The sequence below is a fragment of the Phyllostomus discolor genome, chromosome 2, assembly GCF_004126475.2.
Source record: "Phyllostomus discolor isolate MPI-MPIP mPhyDis1 chromosome 2, mPhyDis1.pri.v3, whole genome shotgun sequence".
Classification (NCBI taxonomy): Eukaryota; Metazoa; Chordata; class Mammalia; order Chiroptera; family Phyllostomidae; genus Phyllostomus; species Phyllostomus discolor.
In genome coordinates this window covers 107,286,369-107,299,677 of record NC_040904.2, presented here as the reverse complement: position 1 = coordinate 107,299,677, position 13,309 = coordinate 107,286,369, and the positions used below count along the sequence as shown (strand labels likewise).

At 49.7% G+C, this 13,309-nt stretch overlaps 1 protein-coding gene across 15 annotated transcripts in view; it reads left to right on the top strand.

The window, feature by feature from the left end:
* The window catches only part of IQSEC1 (IQ motif and Sec7 domain ArfGEF 1), a 447,285-nt gene that overhangs the window by 414,154 nt on the left and 19,822 nt on the right, over positions 1 to 13,309 (top strand). For 14 of the 15 annotated variants that reach the window (XR_004901410.1, XM_036018303.1, XM_036018307.1 and 11 more), the window contains 3 exons: positions 3,677 to 3,838; positions 6,387 to 6,509; positions 7,964 to 8,130. Coding sequence is in view for 14 of the 15 variants with exons in the window: in XM_036018303.1 (XP_035874196.1) it covers positions 3,677 to 3,838; positions 6,387 to 6,509; positions 7,964 to 8,130 (452 nt within the window). In the remaining variant the exon portion in view is untranslated. The remainder of the gene's footprint in view (positions 1 to 3,676; positions 3,839 to 6,386; positions 6,510 to 7,963; positions 8,131 to 13,309) is intronic. The other variant, XM_036018305.1, reaches the window with a different exon arrangement.

Genomic DNA, 13,309 nt, shown 5'->3' with positions numbered 1-13,309 from the left:
AAATACTAAAAGCTGGAGCCATCAGGTTCACACACAGATCTGCTGGCAGATATTGTCATTTCTACCCTCAAATTATGTCCTAAATCAACTGTGTCTCCCCACCCGGTGCACCATTGCCTGGATACCTGCAGGAGTCTTCTAGCTGGGTTCCCAGCTTGGGCCTGGCCTTGCTCCCTACAGAGCAGCCAGAGGGAGCTTCTTAAACATGGGCATCAGGTCCCATTATTGCCCTATTCAGAACATACAGGGACTTCTCATCCCACTCAGAGGAAAACCAGACACTCTATACAGCCTACACAGTCCTATGTGGTCCACCCCCCACCCATTCCTGACTACACAGTCACCCCCTCCCCCAGAGCCCCTATTCTTCTATTCTCAGCCACCCTGGATCCGCCTCTTGATCCTCCTGCAGAACCCGTGCCCACCCCAGGTCTTGATCCTCCTGCAGAACCCATGCCCACCCCAGGGCCTTCATATTTGCTTTTACCTCCACCAGAAAGCTTCTTAATCACTTTGGTCATTGAGTGTCACCTGTTCAGAGAAGGCCTCTGCTTCACTTGCAGGAGCCCCTCCCCATGTCCTCTGGCTATCTCTCAGTCCCTTTGCTCTTCAGACTGGAATGCAGCCTACCATTGCACTGGGCAATTATGGCTGGCCCTGCTCCCCGCTATGGTCCCAAATAGTGTCTGGCCTGGAGGAGACACATGGTGCATAATCTAGGAAGAACCTAGACATGAAAGGCTGCTCAACACCACTAGCCAGGGGCCCTTGCAAGCTACTCCTTCCTGCAGTGTGTCCACTCTTCCATTTGAGCTTCCCTAAGGTGGAAGAGCCCATTTCCTGGAAGTCCATGATGCTGCATGACATTGTATGTAAGCAGAGGAAGGTGTGTGTGGGAGCAGAGAAGGGAGAGAAGCCATCCTCCTGGGAAGCAGGAACTGGCTGGGCCTGACCTGGGCACCATATCAGGGCCATCAAGGGGCCAAGCAGGCCAGGGGTGGGTAGGTGATTCAAGGCATCTGTCTGAGTAGGAGAGGCCTGGCCCAGCCATCCAGTCATCGCCGCACAGTTGCACAGGCCCATGGATGACCCCTCGTCTAGAAGTTGAAGGAGGGTGGGCAAAAGACCTGAAAAGATACCTCTCCAAGGAGGACATACAGAGGGCCCAAGAACATATGAAAGGCTGCTCGACATCACTAGTCATCAGAGAGATGCAAATTAAAACCACAATGAACCCTTACTGGTGTGGCTCAGGGAAATGAACTGCAAACGAAAGGGTCGCTGGTTCAATTCCCAGTTAGGGCACATGCCTGGGTTGTAGGCCACATCCCCAGTAGCGGGAATGTGAGGCAACCACACATTGCTGTTTCTCTCCTTCTTTCTCCCTTCCCGTCTCTAAAAATAAATAAATAAATAAATAAGATCTTTGAAAACCACAATGAGGCACCACCTCATACCAGTCAGAATGGCCATCATAAACAAATCAACAAACAAACAAGTGTTGGGGGGGTTGTGGAGAAAAGGGAACCCTAGTGCACTGTTGGTGGGAATTCAGACAAGTGCAGTCACTGTGGAAAAAAGTGTGGAATTTCCTCAGAAAACTAAAAATGGAGCTGCCTTTTGACCCAGCAGTTCCACTGCTGGGATTATACCCTAAGAATCCTGAAATACCAATTCAAAAGAACCTATGCACTCCAGTGCTCATAGAGGCATTATTTACAATAGCCAAGTGCTGGAAACAGCTCAAGTGCCCATCAGTAAATGAGTGGATCAAAAAACAATGGTACATTTACACAATGTAATACTACACAGCAGAAAGAAAGAAGGCGCTCCTACCTTTCAGGACAGTGTGGATGGAACTGGAGAGCATTCTGCTAAATGAAATAAGCCAGGGAGTGAAAGGCATAACTTATGATCTCACATATAACAGGAAACTAATGAACAAAACAAATGAACCAGCAAAATAGAACTAGAGGCACGGAAACAAGGAACAGACTGACAGTGACCAGAGAGGTGTGGGGGGAGGGAGGTAATGGTGGAAAGAAGGGGAAGGGTCCAATCAAGGAACGTGTTTAAGTGACCAATTGACACAGACAACAGGGTAGGGATTGACTGGGGGGGCATGGTGGGCAGGGCAGTGGAGAGCAACAGGGGGTTAAAATTGGGACAACTGTAATAGAACAACAGTAAAATTTAAAAAAAGGTAGATGTTGAGGGAGGGGAGGTGGGCATGGGCTAGGGTCCCATGGGGGTCAGCATGGAGTGGGTCAGTGAGGAGACATGACCTGTCCTGGACATAGTATTAGCTGTGGAGTGGCTGGAGAGGCCTGCAGTGTGGGGGGTTCTTGGTTAAAGATTCTAGAGTCATGGGGAAGAATGGGGGATGTTGAGAGCCCTGGCAGGGGTGAGGGAACAAGGCCACTCTGTCACCACAGTAGTGCCAAGAACCATCTGGCTAGCAGCTGTTTCCTGCCAAGCTCCTGAGGGTGAGGTCAGGGTGTATGGTCATCCCAGGATATAAATAGAAGGGTCACCTTGTAGCAGAAGGCTCACTTTTGCTTACATGGGGAAATCTAGTACCTGCAGGACACTGCTGTCGTCCAGGAGCTGCAGCACTGATGGGGCAGGTTGACAATGGCCTCATCTCCATGTCCTCAGGGGACAGCAGAACACTGATCTCTGCCCACTGGGCAAGGAGTACCGCCGGCCCCTGGGTGCACCCTAAGGGCTCCATAGTTCTCAGGTTCTGGGGTTGTCAGGGTCTCATGTGTGGCCCCCTCACCTTACTCTGTCTCCTTGGACCATCAGGACCGCCCTGTGAGGTCAGTCAAGCTCATGTCATCCCATACAACAGGCAGGAGGATGGAGACTCAGGGGTGGAGGGGCCTACCAGAGGTCACAGCTGAGCCCAAGGGGGCCTCCCTGCCCCACAGCTCCCTGTGCAGGTGGATGTGCTCAGCCTGTCTCCAAAGGTCTCCAAAGCCCTTGTCGACTGCTCAGGGAGGGCATATGCATCTTCATTTCTTTTGTAAATTGTGGCTAATCCTAAGATCCTCTCCTGGTGCTTATTGTGGGCATCATTCCAGGCACTGTTAGCAAGTCCTTACAACAAGGCAAGGTCACAAGGTTGTGGGGCTCCTAAACAGCCCAGGTAACAAGAGTGCTGACCCCAAAGAGAAGTGTAAGAAGTAAGTTAGTTAGGGTATAGGGTGCTTAGATAGTGATGCACAGGGTTAGAGATTGTTTATTCTCTGTGGGTGGGTGGAGGGGAGACCAACATGCCAGCATGTGCCAGGTGAGGGGTTCTAATCTCCCTGGAAAGTGCAGCATGGGGCACCAGCTTCTACTCAGTGGGGAGCATAGAGCTGGGTGGGTGGGGGCCGGTTCTGTATGGGGCCAGTGTTTGGGTCAGCTCAGGGCAGCTGGGGAGGGTCTCTGCTCCAGCACCCATGGCTATGTTCCTGTGTCTGGCCCAGTCTTACCTATTCTTGGTGCAGGGTCTGAGCAGTTCTGGGTTCCCACATGTTGCAGGCTGGGGATAGGACAGGACATGGTGCCGAGAACACGGGGTCTCCCAGGGACAGCTGGGGTGCCTTGAGTGCCCACAGAGGTAGAAAGCAAGCCTGAAAGGGCCAGAGTTGCCAGGGCTGAGCCTGTCTTTTGTCCCACCCACCAGGAAGCCTGAGAAGGGCATCCAGTACCTCATTGAGCGTGGCTTTGTGCCGGACACACCAGTGGGAGTAGCCCACTTCCTGTTGCAGCGCAAGGGCCTGAGCCGGCAGATGATTGGCGAGTTCCTGGGCAACAGGCAGAAGCAGTTCAACCGCGATGTGCTGGAGTGAGTTCTGGGGCTGGGGCTTGGGCCACATGGACACGTTCATGTGGCAGACTCCTTGATTTGTCAGGCTTGCCCTGCTTGCTGGGACATATAGCAAAACCTCCCCTTACCTTTATCTAGCTCCTAGACACCCCCACACCATTTTACACATACCTTGCCAGACATGTATGTGGGCATTCACCCTTGGGTGCCCCCCTGCACCCTTGGTACTACAGCTCCCCTTCAGGCAGCTGAGCCACCCAGCACTCGGTGGGACAGAGGTGTGGGAGGTCAGGGCCTTGACATATGCCCTCTGATGGAGTGAGGGGAGCCAGCCCACAGAGACTCCAGCCTCTCCAAGAAAGGCAGCACCACACCCAGGTCTCCGCCTCTACCTCTCTCTCTTGCCTTTCCTGGATGGAAGATCAGGGGGTAAGAGTCCAACCCCTACCTCCTCACTCCACCCCCACCCCTAGCCCAGAGAGCTGGAGGCCAGGGCACTCAGCTACTTGGAATGCTGCAGAAAAATGGGTTTCCAGCTCCCTGGTAGCTGCTGGCAATTTTGATAAGTATGCACAGCATGTATCCTAAATCTCTCCTTTCCTCTTTCAGACTGTCCTGAGTAGAAAGGCACCCGCTTTTGGACCCTTGTGTTTACTATGTTCAGGCCCTGTGTCCTTATCTCACCTGTGGGGGTGGGTGTCAGATATCAGTGACACCCTTTCACAGGTGAGGAGCCAAAGCCAGCAGAATGGGATGGCTCTGTACGTGTCCTGCCCATCTTTTGCTGTGTCCTGAGGGGTTTTCCCCATGCTTATTGTTGAGGATTTTTCTGACTCAGGCAGCTAGGAGTCGATATGCTGTCCTAGGACAGATCACCCAGAAACAGAAATCAGAGCCAGGTAAAGAGCCAACCATGAGTAACAATGGCAGCGGCTTACATCTGTCCAGCCCCTGCCTCATCAAGGAAAAGGACAATCAAGGGGCATGGCCACATGTGTGCCTGCTACCTCTGATTCTTCCCTGGGGGAAGGTGGATGGGTGCTGTGGCCTCTGTTTCACAGATAAGGAAACCCAGGGTCAGAGGGGGAGGGACTGGCCTGGGTGCACCCTACACATACATGCACATACATATGCACATACTCATTCAATCACACACATGGACACACACAGATGCACACACAGGAAGTACTTGAGCCAGGGACTTTGGCCATTGCTGGTATGTGGCCAGTACCCACCAGAATGGAGTCTTGTGTCCTTTTTTAGCCAGATGTGCCCATCGGGGCAACTTTCTTCCTGCTCAGTGTTTAAGTCCTGGCCTCTTTGGGAAAGGCCTGCTGCCTTCGCAGTATGGTTAATGCCACTCTCTCCCCCTATCAAACCAGTATGAGGAAATGGTTCAGGGAAAAGCAGATTAGCTCCTTAGTGAATTGGGCCTAAGACCAGTTGGGTCCAGCCCCCACTCCCCTATAGCCATTCCTGCACTCCCCTCTGTGCCCGCTTCCACACTGGCTTCTGGTCCATAGGAAATCCGTGCATTGTTCTCCTTGGATCAGAAAATAGCAGTGGCCACAGGAAGTAGTGAGGTTCTTCCCTCCACACCAGCATCCTACTCAGGTGCTGGTCAGCAGATAGTACCATGTGGCCCCTGCCCCCTAACTTTCCCCACAAAGGCTGTTGCCCCAAGTGCTCGGAAAAGTACGGGGGACACAAACATCTTATCCTAAGACCATTGCCCCCAGTGAAGTTTGTGCTCTAGGAGTGGGATTAGGTTCCCCCATTGCCAAGGCCTCTGCAGTCCCAGCAAGGGTGGCCATGGCCTTATTACAGACATAAAACAGACACCAGTTTACGCTGTTTGGGTCCTTGGTGCAGACCTCTCCGTCTGTTCAGGAGTCCTGATCAGAAGACAAAGCAGGCTGTAAGGCGAGAGCCTGTCTCTGATAAGAACCAGAGGCCTCCCCAGGCTCCACTCCCCATTCTTCTGACTGGCAGACAAGAGGGTCTCAAAAACACTGGCCAAACCTAGCCACCTCTCCCCATATCCTTTATGTGGCAGGATAGGCTCTGCGTAAGATGGCTTATGGAGAGTTAGTGCCCCAGTCTCCATTTCCTCCTTGTGAAGATGGGAGTATGCTTCTCGTCTCTCTCACAGAACATGAGAAGATTCATGCACTAAGTCTGCTACATGCCTGGTATAACACACAGGCTTGAAAACGTTTGTTTCTGTATGAAGGGTCCTTATATGCTCTGGCTGCCTGTATGTCTATAGAAAATTGCACACATAGACATAGGCACCAACATTGTCCTACAGTTTCAGGGCTTTATGGACCCCCCAGAAGCATAGGGATCTTTGGCCATAATCTCAATTGTCTGCTGATGGGAGAAGCTGAGCAGGTGTCCTCCCAGACCAGTGGCAGCACTGTCCCTATGGCCCCGAGGGCAGCTCCGTGACTCTCCTGCACCACCCCTCTGTGCATCCTTTGCAAGCATGTGCCCACCCTACGGATGGGAAGGCAGCAGGGGCTGTGTGGGAAGAGGACTCTGATGTGGCCTTGTCTTGTTTCAGCTGCGTGGTGGACGAGATGGACTTCTCTGCCATGGAGCTGGACGAAGCCCTCAGGAAGTTCCAAGCACACATTCGGGTCCAGGGGGAGGCTCAGAAGGTGGAGCGGCTCATTGAGGCCTTCAGGTTGGGCCATGGCAGGGCAGGGGGAGGGTGTCAGGGAAAGGAAGGTTCCTAGTTCAAGGGCAGAACCCCTTAGGCCCCCTTTCCTATGCAGGATTAGGTGGCCCTGAACTCGCCTGGGAGGTGGGGTAGAAGCCTCTCCTGGGTGCCAGGCACTGTGCTGGTCAGTGCTAGAGCCAGGGTTTTTGAATTGTCTTTGTCTTCCTCCAAGTCCTCATGAGCCTCATCTATTCATGAGTCCATCTGTGTTTTCATTTGTTTGCCCTTTTACAGGGACAGCCACTCTTTCATAGTGACTCAGAGCACAAGCTGCAGAGCCAGATGGCCTGATTCTAACACCCTACTCCACCACTTACCAGCTGTGTGACCTTGTGCTTGTTAACCTCTCTGTGCCTCACATTCTTGCCTGTAGAGTAGGAATAACAAAAGCACTACCCTAGACAGATTGGAAGGTTTAAACCACTTAGGATGTGTGGGCACACTTAGCCCAACACCTGGCACAACAGACAGCCTGCATTGGAGGTCACTACACAGTCTTTCATCCTGGAACCCTGTGCACACTGTGGTGCAGGGGCCTCTGCTCCTTGCTGAGCATGATAGACACAGTCAACTGCTGATGAAGCACTTTGGGCTCACCATAAGTGGTGGGGCAAGGTGGAATGTGGACACAGGAGGAGGGCAGTCCTAGGGCCTTGGGTAGGGGGGATATTCAGCCACTTCCTTTCAGGAGGGCTTCTTGAAGGGGGTGGCCCTAATGGGGAAGACAGAATTGAAGCCTACATTGTCTGAGCGATGGTGGCTACTGCTTCAGAAACAATGCCCCACCTAGTTCCTCTTCTCTGTTTCTACCACTCTTACCATGCCTCCATGAGGTTACCAATGGAGAGGCCTCTTGGAGGTGGGGGCAGATAGTATAATGTGGCTCCTGCCTCTGTAAGTTTCCCCACAAAGGCTGTTGCCCCAGGGGGGTGTATTTGAGGCTGTGAGCTTAGGTACCTTAACAAGATTCCCCAGAAGCCAAGACTGAAACAAGATGGAAGTGTATCTCCACCTTCACTGGTGTGGAGGCCAGGCTCTTTAACCTCAATCCAATACCCACCGTCACATTCCTGCTTTCTAAGGCACAGCCTTGAAGGGGCACATATCCCCTTGTCCATAACTTAATCACGTGCCTGTACCCATCATAGGGAGCCTAGGAAATGTGGTCTTCACCCTGAAAGCCATTGCCTACTGTTCAGGGATAAAACTAAAGTGAGAAGGGGCGAGTGGATAGTCAGGACCCACTCTCTGCCAGGCAAGTATTATCCCTCTTTACCAGGTGCAGAAGGTGAGGCTCCAAGGGCAGTGACCAGCCTCAGCTGTTTAGAGCTAGGCAGCCACTCATGAGTGATAGGCAAGACTCCCTCCCTTCCCTGACTGAGATAGCCCTGACCCTCTTCCATCTCCACGGCTCCCAGCCAGCGGTACTGCATCTGCAACCCTGGGGTGGTGCGACAGTTCCGGAACCCAGACACCATCTTCATCCTGGCCTTCGCCATCATCCTGCTCAACACAGACATGTATAGCCCCAACGTCAAGCCTGAGCGCAAGATGAAGCTGGAGGACTTCGTCAAGAACCTCCGAGGTGAGCTATTCTGGCCCTGGGCTCAGATGCACAGTCTCCCATAAATGCCCTCTGAGCATGAGCGCCCAGCCATGTGTGGGGCTGAGAGGTGAATGCGACACAGCCTCATGCTGGGTACATGGGAGAGCAAGGGGGCCTTGGCTTCAGCACCTGCAGTTCTTGCTCAGAGGGGCCTTTGAGGAGTGTTGGTCCCAAGAACTGGCAGACACAGCACAAATTACTGTAAAGAGCAAGTGCTTTCTTAGGGGTGCCCCTAGTAGGAGCACAGACTGGGTGACATGCCTGGGTCTTAGGATGTAGGGAGCCTAACCCCTGGAGTAAGTGATGTTTTTAGCTTGTTGTTAGAGGATGCATAGGGGTTTGACAAGTTGAGGTGGAGGGGAGTTGATTATGAGGGGCAGAGGCTGGAGAGACCAGCTCATTGTAGTACCAGAGGGCCAGGCCAGACACGGGTCAAGCAAGTCCTGGTTAGGAGGACATACAGGAGAACAGAATGGAGTCTGGGTGTTGAGAGTCCTGGAGCCTCCAGCAGGCGGCAGCCAAACAGACCAGCACTGGCTGTCACTGCTGCACCCCTCACTGTGTCTGCCCAACCCATCCCTCCTTGACACTTAATGTTCTTCTCGAAACCACTTTGCCCTTTTGTTTTTGTCTTTTTATTTAAATATATATATTTGAATATATATTTTTGATTATGCTATTACCATTGTCCCACCCCCCCATTCCCCTCTGCCCTGAACACCAACTCCCACCCACATTCCCCCTCTTTAGTTCATGTCCATGGATCATACATATAAGTTCTTTGGCTTTTACATTTCCTACACTACTCTTACCCTCCCCCTATCTATCTTCTACCTACCATCTATGCTGCTTATTTTCTGTATCTTTTCCCCCTCTCCCCCTCTCTCACTCCCCTGATGATAACCCTACATGTGATCTCCATTTCTGTGGTTCTGTTCCTGTTCTAGTTGTTTGCTTAGTTTAGCTGTGAGTTCTCATTTTACTGTTCATATTTTTTATCTTCTTTTTCTTAGATAAGTACCTTTAACATTTCATATATAAGGGCTTGGTGATGATGAACTCCTTTAACTTGACCTTATCTGGGAAGCACTTTATCTGCCCTTCCATTCTAAATGAAAGCTTTGCTGGATAGAGTCATCTTGGATGTAGGTCCTTGCCTTTCATGACTTGGAATACTTCTTTCCAGCCCCTTCTTGCCTGCAAGGTTTCTTGTGAGAAATCAGCTGAGAGTCTTATGGGAACTCCTTTGTAGGTAACTGTCTCCTTTTCTCTTGCTGCTTTTAAGATTCTCTCCTTATCTTTAATCTTGGGTAATATAATTATGATGTGTCTTGGTGTGTTCCTCCTTGAGTCCAACTTCTTTGGGACTCTCTGAGCTTCCAGGACTTCCTGGAAGTCTATTTCCTTTGCCATATTGGGGAAGTTTTCCTTCATTATTTTTTCAAATAAGTTTTCAATTTCTTGCTCTTCCTCTTCTCCTTCTGGCAGCCCTATGATTCAGATGTTGGAATGTTTAAAGGTGTCCTGGAGGTCCCTAAGCCTCTCTTCATTTTTTTTAACTCTTCTTTCTTCATTCAGTTCTGGTTAAATGTTTATTTCTTCCTTCTTCTCCAAACTGTTGATTTAAATCCTGGTTTCCTTCCCATCACTGTTGGTTCCCTGTACATTTTTCTTTATTTCACGTCTCATAGCCTTCATTTTTTCCTCTAATTTGCAACCATATTCAACCAATTCTGTGAGCATCCTGATTACCAGTGTTTTGAACTGTGCATCTGATAGGTTGGCTGTCTCTTCATCGCTTAGTTGTATTTTCTCTGGAGCTTTGATCTGTTCTTTCATTTGGGCCTTTTTTTTTTTTGTATTGGCGCACCTGTTATGTAGTAAGGGGTTGAGCCTTAGGTGTTCATCAGGGTGAAGCTACCCACCTTGATTCGTTGTGATGTTATATGTGGGGGAAGAGTCAGAGAGGGAACAGTGACACTTGCTCCACTCTCTGCCAGTTTTCAGTCATTTCCCTTACTATCCACAATCAAATTGGGCACTTCTAGTGCTGATTCCTGGGTTGGTGGTTTGTGTATGTTCTAGTACCCTGTGGGTCTCTCCAATGAACTCTCCTGTGAGTCTGGGAGTTTCTCCAACTGCCATGTCAACCCCCACAGGTGTTTTCAGTCAGAGGCTTTGAGGCTTTATTTCCCCGAGCTGGAACCCTGGGTTTCAAGGTCTATCACGCTACCCAGTTGTTCCTTCTGGTTTATCTGCACACGAATATGGGAATGCCCAGTCCTCAAGCTGCTGCCTTGCCCAACCCCAGTCCTCCAGCCACTGCCTCGCTGGGAGTCCTCTCCACCCAGCTGCCCATCTCCACCCCTCCTACCAGTCTGGATGAATGTTTCTTTAGTTCCTTGGTTGTCAGACTTTCATACAGTTTGATTTTCTGTCAGCTCTGGTTGTCTTTTTTTTTTTTAATTTGTTGTTATCCTTCTTTTGGTTGTGCGAGGAGGCACAGTGTGTCTACCTACACCTCCATCTTGGCTGGAAGTCCTAAATATATCTTTATTTTTTTTTTAATATATTTTATTGATTATACTATTACAGTTGTCCCATTTCCCCCCTTCTCTCCCCTCCACCCTGTACCCCCCTCCCACCCACATTTCCCCCTTTAGTTCATGTCCATGTGTCATACTTATGAGTTCTTTAGTTTCTACATTTCCTGTACTATTCTTGCCCTCCCCCTATCTATTTTCAACCTACATTCTATGCTACTTATTCTCTATACCTTTTCCCCCTCTCTCCTCTTCCCACCCCCGGGCTGCTAACCCTCCATGTGTCCTCCATTTCTGTGGTTCTGTTCCTGTTCTAATTGTTTACTTAGTTTCTTTTGGTTTTGCTTTAGGTGTGGTTGTTAATATTTGTGAGTTTGCTGTCCTTTTACTATACATGTCTTTTCTTTATCTTCTTTTCTTAGATAAGTCCCTTTAGCATTTCATAAAATAAGGGCTTGGTGATGATGAACTCCTTTAACTTGACCTTATCTGAGAAGCACTTTATCTGCCCTTCCATTCTAAATGAAAGCTTTGCTGGATAGAGCAATCTGGGATGTAGGTCCTTCTCTTTCATGACTTGGAATATTTCTTTCCAGCCCCTTCTTGCCTGTAAGGTCTCTTTGGAGAAATCAGCTGACAGTCTGATGGGAACTCCTTTGTAGGTGACTGTCCCCTTACCTCTTGCTGCTTCTAGGATTCTCTCCTTCATTTTTACCTTGGCTAATGTAATGATGATGTGCCTTGGTGTGTTTCTTCTTGGGTCCAACTTCTTTGGGGCTCTCTGAGCTTCTTGGATTTCTTGGAAGACTGCTCCCTTTGCCAGATCGGGGAAGTTCTCCTTTATTATTTGTTCAAATACATGCTCAATCTGTTGCTTTTCCCCTTCTGATTCTGGTACCCCTATAATTCGGATATTGGAACGTTTAAAGGTGTCTTGGATGCTCTTAATCTTTTCCTCAATTTTTTGAATTCTTATTTCATCATGCTTCCCTGCTTGGTTGATTCTATCTTCCTTCTGGTCCACTGTATTGTTTTGAGACTCAGATTCCTTCCTTTCACTATTGGCTGTCCTCCGCATGTCTTCCTGCATCTGTTTTATGGTAATCTGCATTCTTTCATCTAGATTTCGTCCAAAATCAACCAGTTCCGTGAGCTTTCTGATCACCAGCGTTTTGAACTGCGCATCTGATAGATTGGCTAATTCTTGGTCGCTCATAAGGATGAGTCCTGGGGGACTGATCTGCTCTGTTGAAAACATATTTTTTTTTCCCCTGTCTCTCCTTTTTTTTTTTTTTTTTTTTTTTCGGTCTGGTTGCTCTTTTTACGGTGGGGGGCGGAGCCTTAGATGCTCACCGGGGCTGGGCACCCCAGTCGCTAGATTGTGACGTTATATGTGGGGGCGGGGCGGGAGCGGGGCGGGGAGAAAACAATGGCAGTAGTTCCGTTTTCCTGGACTCAGACCCTTGTCTGGGCTTCCGGCCGCAAGTTCTGCCCTGGTCCACAATCACTACCCCTCTGGGTCTGCCAGCCGCAGCTTGCGTACTCAGGGATCACCGCTGCCTTCTTGCGTGCCGGATGGCTTTTGCGCCGGGTTCGCACCAAACCTTCCCCCGACCTCCGCGCACTGCCAACCCGAGCCAGCCCCGCGCCCGCCCTGCTCGTCTTCTCCTACCAGTTCAGATGAACACGTCTACTTCAACTTCTTGGCTGCCCGACTTCCATTCAGATAAATCCTCTGCCGGATCTGGGTGTTATTCTGACTGTAAATTATTGTTGTAAATTATTGTTGTTCTAATCTTGGTTGTGCGAGGAGGTACGGTGTGTCCACCTATTCCTCCATCTTGCCGGAAGTCTAAATATATCTTTAAAAGGAGCCTTATATCATCGTAAATGGGAAACCAGTAGCATTTGCCACACATAGGCAGTCATTATAAAATGCATACAATGAAAAGAAAGTACCGCTGCTGATTCCAGCAGGAGCTGTTTCTGGCTAGGCCCTGAGGCTGAGGCTGCCCTTCCGTCCTTGGCAGGTGGCTCCATGTTAGACAGGTGCCGATGAGGTAGGCAGAAAGAGGGGGGCCTTCTCCTGGCATCAGATAGGGAAGGAATCGAAATGGGAACAACTGTTTTCCAGGTGACTCCATGTTAGCTGTTGGCATGTGCCTTTTGTAGCTGGAGTCCTGGAAGGAAGGGGAGAAGGAACTGTATCCCTCTCCTTGGGAAATACCAGCTATAGCGGACTGAGGTCCCCTTAGAAATGGTATCATTGTTAAAAATTGTATTTAATTTTTTTCACATAAAAGTTCTTAGTTTATTAATCCTCTCATGAAAATCTGTACAATTACCACAGAGAAGGTCACTGAAGAATCTTTACTCCTTTTGTTGTCTAATCTCTAGCTCACTTTTTGCAGCACCACCATTGGTCTCTGCAGTTTCACCAACTCTCTTCATTCTGTTCCTGCATTCCTCTTGGTATTTTCTTGAGGTCTTTTTCTCCTATAGGCCATGTCTTTCAAGTCTGTGTCTAGGTTCATTTTTCTTTGTGTAATCTTGCCAAAGCCAGTTGTCTTGCTACCACCAAGATGGGTTCTGAATCCAAATACGCAGATGACATC